The sequence below is a fragment of the Mustela nivalis genome (genome assembly GCF_964662115.1).
Source record: "Mustela nivalis genome assembly, chromosome: 7".
NCBI classification, from domain to species: Eukaryota; Metazoa; Chordata; class Mammalia; order Carnivora; family Mustelidae; genus Mustela; species Mustela nivalis.
Window position 1 is genome coordinate 90,317,484 of NC_139026.1, and position 16,979 is coordinate 90,334,462.

Consider the following 16,979-nt stretch of genomic DNA (forward strand, 5'->3'; position numbering starts at 1 on the left):
GCTAGAAGTCAAGAGCTTGGAGAGTGAGGGTCAGACCAGATGACTCAAATAAACTGAGTTAAAGATCTGCCAACCCACATTTGGGCCATTGCAATGTGAGAAGTGATTTTAGTAGGCCTCAAGGTAAAGCATTGTGGAGGGGATTGAGCCTATGGGGCCTACCAAGGGGCAGGTAATGCAATCTGTGTCTCCATAGTTCCCTTGAACACAAAGAACTGGCAGGATCCAATTCAAAGGATCTAAGAGAAGAGCCGTGTTTATTATCTCAAGAGTGGATTTTCCCCTTCAGATAATCCCTTTTTTATAGCCAGGCAGTTCCAAACCTATGGATCATGGCCAGGATCCACTCCCCTGGACTGTTTTGGTAATAGAGACCAACAAGAATGTTTTCTGTTTTTATGTAAACCAGGAGTCTTCTTTATAGAAATAAAACAAACATACCCATGTAGCCGCTTGCCTACAAAAACATTTATTCTAAGATACACACCCACTCGATCTGAGTTTCCTATGTAAAGCATTATATTCAACCCCACTGGAGCTGACTACTTCCACACTTGGCTTGCTCAGAGGGCATGAGAAATTCATTAACCTGTCCCCAGCTTCTCAGTGTGGCCCACCACAACCTGCACCTTCCTGGTAGGTAAACTTCAGAAGTCTCTCCACTGGCATCAACCCTTGACTCCTCCTCCCCACTCAAGAAACTCAGAAAAGAACCAATTCAGCATTTTGGGGGGGAGGGGCTGTTGTGGTGGGAAAAAGTCAAAGACTTCCTTCTCTGACACCAGGACAAGACAATAGGGAGATTAGGGCAGGGCTTCTGAAGGACCAGCCTTCCAGCCCAGGAAGCATAAACCCCTGAGATTAACCCTTTGTTGCTCTGCCCCTGCTGCCCTGAGCCTGCCTCCAGGTCTGTGTGAAGGACATATGGGCAGGGACTGGCCTTGGGCAAACTGTGTGTCCTTCTGTCTGCACAGAATAAAGGCCCAAGAGGCACTGTGCTAGAGGGATTGGAGTCTGAATAAATTGCCTGGCAGTCCAGGGTAGGAAGCACCAATTGGGTGGCCAGGGAAATGAGTGTATTCTGCATCTGCAGTAGGAAGGATTTAGGTCAGACCACAAGAGGAGCTGTACAGGAAAATTATGTTCCTCCAGGTATCTTGGAACTGGTCCAGTATGGAAACAAGGTGTCCACAACGGGCACAGATCCTCACCTCTGACTATCCTCACCCCATTCTTCATTTCTTCAATCATACTCTCCAGAGCTGGTCCCAATCAGGCAGCTTCACCTGGCAGCTTCTTATCACTCTAGCAAACCTGCCTCCCCTCTCCCACACCCCTACCACTCAGGGACAGCAATATAGACATAACCCCAGACATAACCACCTGAGATGGGAAAGTGAACATAGCATGAAATCTCTGTGAGGATGACATGCTTCCAGCCCTCCATCCAGCAATCGGGACCTTGTTGATTCTTGAAACAAGTTCTTGAAAGCCTTGCTGGTCCAGTAGGATTGAGTCCTCCACACATAGTCTCATGAAAATAGGGAGGCCTTGCTAGATGCTAAGTATAAACTCTCCACAAGCTCCCTAACCCCCACTCCATATTCAGTGGAGACCCCCTAACTGGCTCTCCTCAATTCCTTCCCTCCACATTCACTACAGGCTCAGCACTGAGATGGTCCTATTCTGATTGCCTATAATCTTTATGTCATTGTTGGTTGTTTTGAGTCTGTGACCCTCATCTATAGGCAGGTTTCAGGCTCCACACACTGCATTTCTCCCTCAAATTAGTTGATGACCTTGATCTGTGCAGACAGATACTTCAGGCCCCAGCCTCCTCTACTCCCACCTGAATTCTAGAAACTTCTCTCCAGGGAACAAGGACAATGGCTCAGAATGAATGATAAAAGCGTTTTATTAAAGATCCACCCAAAGATGGATAGAGGGAAAGAGAAGGGGTGGATGGGACACTGAGGGGTTCCTGTCCTGACCTTGCAGGGCCAGTTGCTGCCAAGTGACAGAGGAGTTTGGTCCTGATGTAGAGGGATATCCGGGATCCTGTGGTTGGGAGGGGGCATACATGACCTTGATGATTCTGGAGATGAAACTCCTGATTGTGTTCTCCTCTGACCATGGGAGGAGGTAAAGAGTCAGACCCTTCCCATTCCAGGTGGATCACCAGGCCCAAATCGAGAAGAAACTACCAAACTACAAGAGGGCAGAGCCCACACTGAGGTGACACTGGTAAGATGAGCCCCAAAGAGGGAGGGTGGAGGTGAGGGTGAAGGAAGCACAGAGACACCAGGGCTGGGCCCAGCTGGGCTCAGGGACTGCAGGGACCTCATCTCCTCTATCGGTGGGATCTCTTGGTCATAGTGGTGGTAGAGATGATCTTGCTGCCAGAACTGCCACAAACACCACCACCAAACCCAAAGCCACTTCCGGAGCCAGAGCCAAAACCACTGCCCAGGCCAAATCCAGAACAGCTTCCTAATCCTCCGCCGATGCCCCCGGTGCTAGCGCCACCACTAACCACAGCTGTAAGAGAGAGGCAGAGGAAATGGTTATTCCAACAATACTGTCAATCAGGGGTCTCCACCCAAACCAGGGTGAACAAACAGCCATAGCAGGGGCAGAAGGTACTTACAGATGCTCATGGCACTCTGGCGTTCTCCAGACATTCTATGAAGGAGAGAAAGATCAGTGAGTCAGTAGAACCCGGCACCATGCTTAGTTCAGTAAACAGGTCTCAAGCACCTATCCCATCCTTATGCAGTCAGATTAAAGTACTAAATGAACCTGTTGTCTACTGCCCTGCCTCGTAATGCACCCATGCGGTAATGAAGCAGGTGGTCCAGCAGAGGTACAAATTCCTGGTACTGAGGTCTCTCCCTCCCTCACATTCCTGGCCTGCCTTCCCTATCCCACCTGCATTCCTCGCCCTCCAGCAGCTTGCGGTAGGTAGCAATCTCCACATCCAGAGCCAGCTTCACACTCAGGAGCTCCTGGTACTCGCGCAACATCCGGGCCAGCTCCTCCTTGGCCTTCTGCAGGGCGGTCTCCAGTTCTGTGCACTTGCTGTAGGCATCTTTGAGGGCCAGCTCCCCACGTTGCTCGGCATCAGCCACAGAAGCTTGCAGAGTCTGGCACTGTAGACAATGGCAATGAAGGGGCAGTCATCAGCATCCTGCTGTCAAGGCCTCTCCACCTGTCTTCTGTCCTGCGCCAGCTTTTCTTGGGGTAGGATACCAGGATTCTGTTTGTCCTTCTCCCCACCTACTCTACTCTTAGGCATTTCATTGACTCCAGCCAGGCCCACCAATGTCTCCACCAGACTGATCAGGTGGAGATGAGCAAAAAAAACAATGAAGAGTCAAGAAACCTTATTTATCAGGGTGTCATGTCAGGGTAAGTAGGGTATTGCTGAAAAGACCTGGGTTTGGCTTATATAATGAGTCACAAAGCCCCTTCATGCAAGCTCAGGATCTTCTGGCCTGAGGCCTGATCTTCTTGTCTACTATGGAGACACCCATCTTAGGCCTCTGGCATCATACCATGACCAGAGAATGGTGACACTTACCTGTTTCTTAACATTCTCAATCTCAGCCCTCAGCCTCTGGATCAACCTGTTAAGCTCTGAGATCTCACTCTTGGTATTCTTCAGATTGTCACCATGTTGGTCAACTGAGATCTGGAGCTGCTGGACCTAAAATCCAGGAAAACACAGGGAATGAGGAGTCAAGGGTGTTTGGGTAGGGTCTGTTCTCAAATGAACTCAGCAAGAATAGGCACAATAATGGTGGCAAGGATAATACAAAGTGTAATATAATCTCAAATCAGATGAGGATCAGAGATTCCTGGGTGATTAGTTCATCTCTGACTTTTGGGCTTGAGCTTCAATCACCTGTTCACAGAAATCAAAAGCAGAGCCTCAGAAGCCCCAGGGAGAGATTCCTGACACCGACCTTGGTCTGGTACAGGGCTTCAGCCTCAGCCTTGCTCTTCTGGGCAATCTCCTCATACTGGGCACGGACCTCAGCAATGATGCTGTCCAGGTCCAGGTCCCGGTTGTTGTCCATGGACAGGACCACAGATGTGTCTGAGACATGAGTCTGCATCTGGGACAGCTCCTGCAGGGAAAATATCATATGTCAGGCCCCCAGAGGAGTCTTCCCTAATCTCTGACACCAGAAATCCACTGTGGTCATGGAATGGCCATGCCACAGGCTCAGAGGGAAGCAGAGATGGCTGGCATCCCAGTGTGTAGGGAGGTGGAAGAATGGTAAGTTTCTATGTAGAAATCAAGTGATTGATGACATTTCAAGACAGAAAAGTAATGCTTCTAGTCTTCACTGGCTCTCTGGGATCCATAAGCCACCCCACGTCAGCAGATGTTCAGTACATTGAATAGAAGGGAAGGGAATGAATTCATATTACCAGGGAAATGCTAGACAGCAAGAAATTCTATCCCATGCAATCTTGAGATCTAATGACCCCTTCTAAGACAACATCTGGTTTCAAAAACCTCCTGGCTGAGTCTCTCACTTCAACTCTATCTCTGAGCTTGCTGAGAGCACCCTCAGCAAGTAAGGGAGCTGGAATCCTTTCAAAGAACTGTGACTTTCCACCGCAGCCTCACAGATTTGGGATTCCCTTCTTCAAATGCAGGGGGATGGAGTCCTCACCGCAGCAAAGAGGACCCTCAAGAAGTTGATCTCATCATTCAGAGCATCCACCTTGGCCTCCAACTCCACCTTGTTCATATAGGCGGCATCCACATCCTGCAGAGGAGGCAGGGAAGAGACAAGGTACAGAAATTCCAATAGAGGCAAGGGGATGTTAAGTGACACACAAAGGTGTTCTCAGCAGCATTTAGGAAAGACATCTTAGCACCAGGAAAAGTGGCAAGGGACTAATCATTTGATGTCCTCTGCCCTAAATCCAACTGCAGAAATGGAAGTTAATGATCCAAATGGGCATTTTTCCCAACTTCACTTCCTTATGGTCTGGTTCAGTTACCCCCTCCTTTGACTACATAGATCTGGATAGTACCAAGTGGGATAAAGGAGAGGCCAAGATGGACCAGACAGATGATTCAAGCCAAAGACCACTCCCAAGGGAAAAAGCACCCTCACAGCCTCTTTGGCCCCTCCTTCATGTCTTACCTTCTTGAGGACCACGAAGTCATTCTCGGCAGCTGCACGCTTGTTGATCTCATCTTCATACCTGGGGGTAGAGGTGGGAAGGAGAAGACAGAAACCCCACAATGAGCTGATATTCCCTGGACCTCTGCTGCTGGGTTTCAAACACCTAACTCTTTGGAAATATCCAGGTAATTGTCTACATTTTCCCATTTTCATACAAATATCCATTCAACCTACATTTACAAGTTACATGTGTGAGATACCAGTCTAAACCCGAGTTTATTCAGAGATGTGAAAATCAAGCTTAATAAAGACTGTTTCCCAGATACAAGGTGGGAGGAGGACAAACAACCACAATCTGGTTGGTTTTATTTCTGTAGAAGGGCTGTCCGTTTGGTGGATTCAATTATCAGGAATGTTGCCAACACCAGTTCTCTTTCTTTGTTGTGAGAATGAATAGAGAGAGGCTGCTGGGATTATCTCAGCTCTGTCATACTAGGAGCATATTAAGAACTACTATGTGCTATGAATAAAATGCATATACATGGGGAAAAAAAAAGAAAGAACTACTATGTGCTAAATGCTCATTATATCCAGTGCCATACTATCTGATTTCTCAATCTCATTTAATTTCAATTAATTCTCAAAAGCTAACATTATTATCACCACTTTAGAGATGAAGAAAAACAAGGCTCAGAGAGGTTAAGCAAGTTACCTAAGAGCACATAACTAGTAACTAGAGGACTCAGTATTCAAACAAGGTCCATCTGTCTCTATAACCTATATTCTTCTGACTATGCTACACCTCTGCTCATCTGTATGGTTTTTTATCTTGCTTGTATATGGCAAGGCCAACTCCCTGAACATATCACTCATTTTCTGTTTGAGGCAACTCAGAGTTAAGAGACCTCACCCCATTAAAAAGGGCCCATATAGATGCAGGAGAACAAACTAGAGAACCTTCCTGACCCTTTTGGGATCTCTTCAGAGCTGGAATTCTAAATGACTAGACAGGAGCCCAAGATTCTGGGGCATGGCTGGGCCGACTCTTTCAGGCAGCATCCTTCTTTCCTCTGCACATACTTGGTCTTAAAGTCCTCCACGCTGTCCTGCGTGGTCTTCAGCTCAGACTGCAAGCGTCCTTTGTCATTGACCAAGGTATCCAACTGCTTCCTCAGGGCACTGATGTAGGCCTCAAAGAGAGGCTCAAGGTTTTTGCTGGATGTAGTTGTCGTCTGCTGCTGGAGGAGGTTCCACTTGGTCTCCAAGACTTTATTCTGTTGCTCTAAGAACCGCACCTGTATTTTAAAAAGTCACCAACCAGCAGATGAGGGCCTGAAGCTTTGGCAGGAGGACTGCCCAAGGCCAGCCAGGTGACTCGAGAGCCATGCAAGTAGGGCCACCGTGTTGCCACTCCAGGTACCATCCACTGGTACCAAAGGTGGCCCTGCTTCATGACAGCAAATGGGCCACATGCATTGTGAAGAACAGAGCACAGCCAGAGCCACAGAGCCTGACTATGCAGCAAGTACAACTTCTTGACCCCAGGGATCCAGAGGCCCTGGGGGTGAAGGTGCCAAAGAGAACATTGAACTTTTAGGAAGAATAAAATAAACAAAAGTAGGAGATACAACCACAGTCTGGGACTCTTGCATTTAAAGTGATCCTGACCTAAGGCAAAGGAATAATGAATTCACTGACAAATTTTTAAATAAATGGACCTAGTGTGTCTCTTTAAACCTGTGTACAATGGAGTCTGAATAGTTAAGATCAAGGCCCTAGACACATTCTGAGTTTCAGCCAGGCTTACCCTGCAAGGGGACTTCCTGGAACTCTCCCTCTCTCGACAAAGACATCTAACCAGATAAACCAGGGTAGCAGCTTGGCATGATATTCCCACTATGTGCTTCAGAGCTGAAAGAAAAGCAGGTTAGGGTGACTGATCACAGTCTGAACCCAAAAGGTGAGATGAGGGAAGATGAGACAAGGAAGCACAAAACCCTGGGTCTTACTTTTGTATCTGTATGTTCTGGAGTCACCGTAAAGCCTCTGTAAGCTACTGAAGACTTATTCAACGAGTAAGAAGAGCAAACACTGCCACTCAGTCTACTTTGAGATGGATCAGTCTTGCCCCATTCATCTAAGAAGACTAAAACGATGTACAGAGAGCCAGGACAACCTTGACTGAGTGGCTATACTCATTCACTCAGTCATTAACCTCTGGCTGACTCAGCAATCTGGGCTGATCTGCTTGCTATCATCCATCATTCTTGGCAGCAATTGAGCTTAAAGAACTTGAATCTCTAGACCCTGCACAGAAAAAGAAGTTGGATTACAGAAAGAAAAGGAGACATCCCTCTTCTCTTCAAACAGATCCAGGAAATGAGCAATTTTTCCCAGAGTCAGGAGGATGAAGGAGATGACCCTCCAAGGTCATCATCAGCTGACCTTGGAACCCAGAGTCTGTCATTGGCATCGATCCCCTTTTCATTTGGGAAACCAGCCTGGCTTTCTTCAGCTCCAACAACAGAAGTGCCAAGAGTTATGTTAACTATAATTCATCTTAGTTAATTATTAAATTATTAACCATGTCATTTCTGAAACCAAAATCTGAGAAAAAGGTGGGATGCCGGGATTCAGAAAAGTTGACCGATCTGCCCAGTATCCCACAGCACATCTAGGAAGACTCCAAACATTGCACTGGTCTGAGCAGCCTGTGCATTGGTCTCACCAGCCAAGCACAAAAGAGGAAGAATTCCTCTTTAACAGCTGGAACACAGAGGCCCTGAGTTCAGTGGTTTTTAATGCTGCAACTGGCTCAGTTCTGAGATGCCAGGACTCAGAAGCCCTGGTTTCTACCACCTTGTCTGGCCAAGGGGACAGCTCACCTTGTCGATGAATGAGGCAAACTTGTTGTTGAGCGTCTTGATCTGCTCCCGCTCCTCAGTCCGGACCTTCTGGATCTCGGGGTCGATCTCCACGTGGAGTGGGGTCAGCAGGCTCTGGTTGATGGTGACCTCCTGAATCCCACCAGCAGGGCAGGCAGGGAAGGCAGGACCACCCCGTCCACTGAAGGAACCCCCAAATCCACTACCAAAGTTGCCAGCACCAAAACCAGCTCCAAAGCTGCCAGGGCCGAAACCTCCAGCAGACCCAAAACCAGCACCTTGTCGGGACCCAGCCATGCTGATGGCGATGCTCTTTCTCCCCCCAAGGTTGTAGAGGCTCCTGCTGCCAAAGCCACCAGAGGAGCAGCGGCCAGTGCCCCCAGACACGGAGACTGAGCTGAATGCAGCCCTCTTGCCCCCACCGACAACAGCTGAGCCACAGCTAAAGCCCCGGGACCCGCCTCGGACACACTGTTGTCTGGCGATCATGGCTGGAGAGAGCGAGCTTGGAGTTGTCAGAAATGTGAGGGGCCAGGCCTGTGAATGCTGCAGCCCTAGCCTGAGTCTCTTATATGTGCTAGAGCAGCAGGGCTTGGTTGCAGGGGCATAAAGGGAAAAATCTGAAACATCTCTGGGCTTGGCCTTTGGCACAGGCCCATCCTTCTCGTATCCTGCTGAGTATGTCACAAACACACCTACAGATGTCATTCGGAGGGCACCGTTTACAGGAGCCCAACACACTCCCCTCTGGGAGAGCTTGAACCAGTGCCCCAGGGCCTCGTGAATCACATGCCCCTGCCCAGGCCCTGCCCTTCGGGCCTGCCACTCACTGCACTTCCATTTCGACAGCCTCCCCACGGCCCCCCAGCTCCCTATAAGATGGCCCAGCCCATTGCCCTTTCTCTCACTCCACAGAGTTTAGAAACCAAGAGCCTGGATTCAAGGGCACAGCCCACTCTTACCCACTCTGCAAACCTGGAGCAGGTCATCGTCTGGGGCTCAGTTGCTTCACCCAGAAATTGGAGACAAAACAAATATTTACCTTCACCTCCTCTCAAGATACGAGATGGTCATCACTGTGAACTGTCAGAAGCTGAACCTGTATTTATTACCAACATTATAATCCCTCCATCTGCACTTGACCCCACACGCACCTACAAGAGAAGAAATCCATATTCCAGCCTTAGAGCCTTCCAAACCTAGATCAAGCCTCACCCCAACTTGACACAATTGTTGAGGACCTACTATGTACCTGCCATGGACCTGGGGGCAGAGGAGAGTCAACTCTGCCTCAGGCTCTCAAGACTCCCATTCCTTCTCCAGCCTCCATTTGGGTCTGTTTGTAGGATTCTAGTGTAGATTCTAGTGTAGTGTTCTCCTGTCTAGGTTCCTCTTGGGTGTGCCCACTGCTCCATTTCTGCCCAGTTGTTTGCTAGACTCCACCAGGACAGAGCATGTTCTGTTTTCCTATAATGGTCCCAACATTCAGGGCAGGAGTCTGTAACTCTTGTGGCGTAGAGGACCCCTTTGGCAGAATAGGGAAACTCATGAGCTCCTTCTCAGAGCAATGTTTTTAAATGCAAAATCCTAGTGTTAAGTTCTAACTTAAATTCTTCCCCACTGAGTGACATAGACCTGTGTTCAAATCCCATCCGTTGCCACTAATTAGATGAACTCATTCAACCCATCCTCTCATCTATAAAGGGACCCCACAGTGCCTGGCACACAGTAGGTCAGTGGACATTCACTCTTATCTGCCCAGACTTTGCCATTACCACTTAGGATGAGAAATTAGACAAATCTGTTTCCCTGCCTCTCTTCTCAAGCCCTGATAAGATTGTCATCCCCCCTGATAAGATTCCAAATCTGAGGAAGAGCAGTGATCGGGGCCTGGGTAATTCCCACAGGTCCGAGCTGACCCTGACTGACTAAAAGCTGGCCACGGCAGAAAAGACCAGCCTCCCTGCAAAGAGAAAGGGCAGGGCCCATGGGGTGCAAAGAGGGAGGACAGTGGTTCTAGTTCTTGGGGACAGGGCTGCAGGGAAGACTGGGCCAGCTGGGAACCCCCCTCCTCTCCCCACCACAACCCTTACCCCCTCCCTCTGCCCCCCTCCTGCCTCTACCTCTGGTCTGCACCCCTCCCTCCGCACCTCCTACCTCAGCCTCTGCTCAGCTCAACCCTCTGATGTGCAGGAGACCTCTAAATGGATGGAGGGTGGGTGGAGGAGTCATGGCAGAGAGGCCAGGAGCCTAAAACAGAAAGCAACAGCGGGGCGTGCCTGGGTGGCTCAGTAAGTTAAGAGTCTGCCTTTGGCTTGGGTCATGATCCCAGGATCCTAGAATCCAGCCCCGCATCAGGCTCCCTGCTCGGCAGGAGGCCTGTTTTTCCTTCTCCCACTCCCCCTGCTTGTGTTCCCTCTCTCACCGTCTCTCTGCCAAATAAATTTTAAATCTTAAAAAAAAAAAAAGATGGGGGGGGTGCCTGGGTGGCTCAGTTGGTTAAGCAGCTGCCTTTGGCTCAGGTCATAATCCCAGCATCCTGGGATCGAGTCCCACATAGGGCTCCTTGCTCAGCGGGGAGCCTGCTTCTTCCTCTGCCTCTGCTGCCACTCGACCTGCCTGTGCTCGCTGTCTCGCTCTCTCTCTCTCTGGCAAATAAATAAATAAAGTCTTTAAAAAAAAAAAAGAAATCAAGGAAGGAAAGAAGGAGGGAAGGAAGGAAGGAAGGAAGGGGGAAGGGGTGGAAGGGATGGCGAGTGGGGATAATATATAATATATAATATATAATCAATCTAATTTTGTGCCTGTAGGTATTTCTCAACTGAGGTACTTCTCATGAAGCTAAAGCTAAATCGAGGCACATACCATGCTCAGATAAAAAATAAGGAAAAGGCCATAGTGCTTTTTAGATAGAAGGGACTCTCATTTACAGCTGCCATTATGTGTTGGACACTGGATGCTGTTCTTAGAACAGTTCCATTCCTCACAACAACCCTGCAAAAGAAGTGTTGCTATGCTCAATTTAGAGCTGCAGACACTGAGGCTCAGAGAGGTTTTGTAACTTGCCTGAGCTCACACAGCTAGGACGTGGTGACAGTGGAAAGCCAGACCTCTCTGTCTAACTGCAAAGCTTGTGACCTTAACAGCTACACTACAATGCTTTACATTAGCAACTCTTCCCCACACAGTAACTTCAGAAAAAACAACAACAACAAACCATATGGCAACTTCTACAGACCCGTAGCTTATGATCCACCAGAGCAGCAACAGCCCACTGCGTATTCTGCAGAACTGTCTCTGTTCCTTCTGTCCTTGCTTTTGTCACATGATTGGTTGCTTGATGTAGGTGACCCTGTCTTTGCAAGTATCCAGTAAGGTAGGAAATCATCCCAAGGGGCAATTCTAAGTCCTTCAATTAACCAAATCAAAATTAACTTAACTTACAAATTCTACAATAAACCAAACCAAACCAAACAGGAAGAAAGTTCTAGACAAGAGCCATATTCTGTGGCTTTATTAAGTCAGAATTTTCAGAAGTTCACACAACCGTCCAGCAGCAGCCTAAGAAACTGAGGGCAGACATATGTTCAGTCTGCAAGAGCGATTTTGCCCTCAAGTGAGAGAAGCAATCATGAGAGAAAAGGGAGAAATGTCTGCTGCCCGCCTGGTCTGGAGTCAGGAGACTGGATGAGGTGACACTAGCAGACCACAAGGGCCAAAAGCCAGTCTCATTCCACCCCCACAGCTTCCACTACTGTCCTCCGTGACCCTTCCTCATCTGGCAACCAGCTGTTCCTGATCTTATCAAAGAGGATGAGCAGCTGACAGGGGCATGGAGCAGGGGCAGGAGGGAGTGTTTGCTCTGGGCTTTCTGGGTGAGGGAGACAAGCCCTCACTTTCAGTCTGGGATTACAGGGATCCCGCGGTCTTTTACTCAGCCCAAACCTGCTGTGTGCTGTCAGAAAGCGCCCACGCCTTCCGTGGCCCGTCTGTGCCCTTGACCATTCTGTCGTTGTCACCGGGCCTCAGCTGCCTCATGGGGTCTGAGTCATTCTTTTGGGAGTCAGAGCCAACTTGGGGATCAGAGACTCTGTAGAAAAGTACCAGTCAGCATTTCGGGAAGGGACCAGGGAGAACAGTGGGCTGGGGGAGGGTTCTGTGCACAGGGTCCTCCCTTTCCCACCCTGGGCATGAGCGACCAGGGGTTACTTGGCACATTTTGACCACAAAACATTCTTGTTATCAAAGACATGCATAGCCCTATTTGTAAAACAGATAAAAGGAGTCATGCTCCAACTGGTGCAGACCAGGGTCCTGTGAGCTTCTCACCCACTGCCTGCATTCCTGAACAGCCCCTGGGGTCCTCAGGCTCCAGGAACTCCTTGTGGGAGCCCCTGTGTCCAGACCAGTCCCAGTCTTCAATGAGTATTACTAAAGAACATGTCGTTGTCAGTGGGCCTTCCTGACAAGGGATTTAATCTGAATTTTATCGCATGATAATGCAAATGTCTCCAATTGGGTTTTAAGCTCTAAATGTAATTTCAGTGAAACCATTTGCTTGTTTTACTCTACCAGGAAAAGCTCCCCCTAGCTCCCAGCCTGCTTTCTCACTTATAAAATGAAAAGTATGGACTAGATTGAATACAAAATCACTTCCAGCTCCAGTACCCCCCTGCTTCTCTGTTTCTTTTTCTATAAACCAGCATACCCAGTTGTTATGAACTTGGACTCTGGAACCAGATTGATTAGGTTGCACGTCAAGCTCTGCGACTTGCTGGCGGTGTGACCTTGGATGAGTTACTTAGCCACTCTGTTCCTCAATGGCCTCATCTGCAAGAATTGCTTTTATCAGAGGCTGTTGTGAAGAGTCAGTCAGAGGGTTGACAGCAGGGCCAGCCCACAGCAAGCACTCTGTGGACATTAGCTGTCATTCCTAGAAGGTGTCAGACATGGCAGGGGTGGGAAGGTTGATCTATACTCCATCTCCTAGAACAGAAGCATCACTCTTGAGTATGACTGTCTCCTAAGCTAGACCACTCAGGTCAGTAAAGTGGAGCTGGTTTTGCTATGTGCTAAGACTTTGTTCCTAAGCTGTGGTTTAGGGTTTGGCTCAAAATCCCTCTGCTGGCCTTCCGGTAACCCTGGAGGAAGTGTTCATGGGGCATGTCTGGGCTCTTCCAAGGAAGATGGGGTGACCATGCTCAGAATACAAGGAATATCAAGAAAGGTTCATTCCAACAGGAGTTCTAAGGTTGCCCAGGAAGGGGCGGGTGCAGTGATAGCCTCAACTCAGGTACACTGATTTGGCACCAAGGTTTCGGGGTGTGGAGGGCATAGACTAGTTGGGTATAGAATAAGGTGTGGGGTCCAGGCTTAGAGTAGGGGGTTGTGGAGATGAGGAGGAAAAGGGAGGAATCAGAGAGACATGATAGAGGAAAGACCAGAAGATTTGGAGAGAAGGGGATGCATGGTTGGGACAGAGGCAGCCTTAAGAGGAAAGAGCATAGGGCTTGAAATCAGCAGCCCTCGACTTCACTAAGCAGCTATATGGCTGCTGGTCTAAGAGTTAACTTCTGTGAGCCTTAATTGCTTCACCTGTAAAATGGGCTATCACATGCATCCCCCTTATTGAATTCTGAGACTGCTTGAGGTCACGAGCAGTGTAATATATTTATAAGCCACGAGTCCAATTAAAATGTGGATTTTTTTCCAGTTTTTTTTTAAGATTTTATTTATTTATGACAGAGAGAGATCGCAAGAGAGGGAATACAAGCAGAGGGAGCTGGAAAGAGAGAAGCAGGCTTCCCACTGAGCAGGGAGCCTGATAACAGGGCTCAATCCCAGGAGGCTGGGATCCTGACCTGAGCCGAAGGCAGATGCTTAACGACTGAGCCACCCAAGCACCCCATTTTTTCCAGTTTTTATTTAGATATAACGGACACGCAACACTGTAGAAGTTTAAGGTATACAGCAGAATGACTTGGCGTATGGGTCTCTTGCAAAGTGACTATCAAAATAGGAATAATTAATACCCAATCCATGGTGTTAGCTGTGGGCATGCTTGTTGATAGTTTTTATCATGAATGGTGTTGAGTTTTTTCAAAAGCTTTTTCTGAATTTATTGAGATGATCATATGATTTTTATCTTTTGTCATATTAATGTGATATATAACATTTATTGATTTCCATATGTTGAACCAAACTCGTATGCCAGGGATGAATCCCACTTGACTACAATGTATGGTCTTTTTAATGTGCTGCTGAATTCAACTTGCTAGTATTTTCCTTTTGTTTTTGCTTTTATTTTTTATTTATTTATTTTTTTATTCATTTCAGAGGTAGAATTTAATGATTCATCAGTAGCATATTACACCCAGTGGTCATTACATCGAGTGCACTCCTTAATGCCCCTCCCACCAATTATCCCTTCCTCTCACCCACCTCTCTTCTGGCAACCCTCAGTTTGTTTCCTAGAGTTTGCCATCTCTTATGGTTTACCTCCCTCTCAACTTTCATCTTATTTTATTTTTCCTTCCCTTCCCCTATGTTCATCTGTTTTGTTACTTAAATTCTACATATGAGTGAAATCATATGGTATTTGTTTTTCTCTTACTTAATTCACTTAGCATCATACCCTCTAGTTCCATCCATGTCGTTGCAAATGGCAAGATTTCATTTTTTTCCACTGTTTTCTTATTTTATTTTTTATAATTTTTTGTTACGTTATGTTAGTCACCTTACAATACATCATTTGTTGTTTTTTTTTTTCTTTTCAGCATAACAGAATTCATTGCTTTTGCACCACACCCAGTGTTCCATGCAATACGTGCCCTCAATACCCGCCACCTGGCTCCCCCAAACTTACACCCCCCCGCCCCTTCAAAACCCTCAGATTGTTTTTCAGAGTCCATAGTCTCTCATAGTTCACCTCCCCTTCCAATTTCCCTCAACTCCCTTCTCCTCTCCATCTCCTTATGTCCTCCATGTTATTTGTTATGCTCCACAAATAAGTGAAACCATATGATACTTGAATTTCTCTGCTTGACTTATTTCATTTGGTGTAATCTCCTCCAGTTCCATCCATGTTGATCCAAATATTGGGTATTCATCCTTTCTGATGGCTGAGTAATATTCCACTGTATATGTATACCACATCTTCTTTATCCTTTTGTCTGTCAATGAACATCTGGCTCATTCCATATTTTGGCTATTGTGGAAACTGCTGCTATAAATATTGGGGTGCATGTGTCCCTTTGAATCATTGTTTGTATCCTTGGAATAAATACCTAGCAATGGAGTTGCTGGGTCTCTATTTTTAAATTTTGAAGAACCTCCATACTGTTTTCCAGAGTGACTGCACCAGCTTGCATTCCCACCAACAACGTAGGAGGGTTCCCCTTTCCCCACATCCTCACCAACATCTTTCGTTTCCTGACTCATTAATTTTAGCCATTCTGACTGATGTGAGGTGGTATCTCACTGTCGTTTTGATTTGTATTTCCCTGATGCCAAGTGATGTTGAACATTCTTTCATGTGTATGTCTTATCTGGAGAAATGTCTATTCATGTCTTCTGCCCATATCTTGACTGGATTCTTTGTTTTCTGAGTGTGGGGTTTGATACATTCTTCATAGATTTTGGATACTAGCTCTTTATCTAATAAAACATATTTATCTAATAAAACATGGGTATTAAAGAGGGCATGTATTGCATGGAGCACTGGGTATAAATAAAACATCTCTATGTGTTCATTCTGTAGCTTGCCTTTTAGTTTTGTCCATTGTTTCCTTTGTTCAAAAGCTTTTTATCTTGATGAAGTCCCAATAGTTCATTTTTTATTTTGTTTGTATTGCTTTTGAGACATGTCTAGCAAGAACTTGTTGTTAGTATTTTCTCCAGGATTTTTGCATCTATATTGATCAGGGACATGGCCTCTACTTTCCTTTTCTTTTAATGTCCTTGTCTGGTTTTTTATCAGGGTATGCTGGCCTGGTAAAATGAGTTTGGGAGTGACCCTTCCTCTTCTGTTTTTTAGAAGAGTATGAGAAAGATTGCATTCTTTCTTTTTTAAATGTTCAGTAAAATTCACAAGGGAAACCATCTGGTCCTGGACATCTCTTTGTAGGAAATTTTTTTTTAATTTTTTTTATTAATTTTTTATTTTTTATAAACATATATTTTTATCCCAGGGGTACAGGTCTGTGAATCACCAGGTTTTGATGACTGATTCAATCTCCTGGCCACTAATTGGTCTGCTCAGATTTTCTATTTCTTTCTTATTCAGTCTGAGTAGGTTGTATGTTTCTAGGAGTATATCCATTTCTTGTGGGATGCCTGTATGGTTGTCACATAGATGTTCAGAAGAGCATTTTCTAATCCTTTCTTTGCATTTCTATGTTACCAGTGATTGCACCTCCTTTTTCATTTATAATTTCATTAATTTGGGTCTTCTCCTTCTTTTCCTTTGTGAGTCTAATTAAGGGTTGGTCTATTTTGTTTTTCTCTTCAAAAAAGCAACTCTTAGTTTGGTTAATCTTTCTTATTCCTTATTTCATTTAATTCCACTCAAATCTTTATCATTTCCTTCCTTCTGCTAAATTTGAGCTTGGTTTGTTATTCTTCTTCTAGTTCCTTAAAATGTCAAATTAAGTGGTTTATTTGAGGTCTTTCTTTTTTCTTTCTCTAAGTGTTCATAACTATAAAATTCCCTCTGAGAACTGCTTGCATGGCTTCCCATAAGGTTCATTTTTTATTTTTCCATTTCTGTTTGTCTCAAGATATGTCTCTTTTAATTTCTTTTTTGATCCATTGATTGTTGAGGGAAGTGCTGTTTAATTTCCATGTGTTCATGAATTTCCCAATTTCCTCCTGTTATTAAGCTCTGACTTCATACTAATGAGACCAGAGAAAAGATTTGGTATGATTTCAATCTTTCTGGATTTGCTAA

The 16,979-nt window shown here is 46.2% G+C and overlaps 1 protein-coding gene across 1 annotated transcript; it reads right to left on the minus strand.

Moving 5' to 3' along the window:
* Nucleotides 1-1,897: 1,897 nt before the first annotated feature.
* On the minus strand, nt 1,898-8,740 carry KRT4 (keratin 4; the record flags this gene model as incomplete). The annotated part of the gene is made up of 9 exons (XM_082741379.1): nt 1,898-2,538; nt 2,648-2,682; nt 2,929-3,149; nt 3,581-3,706; nt 3,966-4,130; nt 4,686-4,781; nt 5,166-5,226; nt 6,228-6,442; nt 8,033-8,740. 9 exons carry the CDS (start codon nt 8,738-8,740, stop codon nt 2,351-2,353), a joined length of 1,815 nt encoding a protein of 604 aa, XP_082597505.1. The 3' UTR covers nt 1,898-2,350.
* Between the last annotated feature and the right edge of the window lie 8,239 nt (nt 8,741-16,979).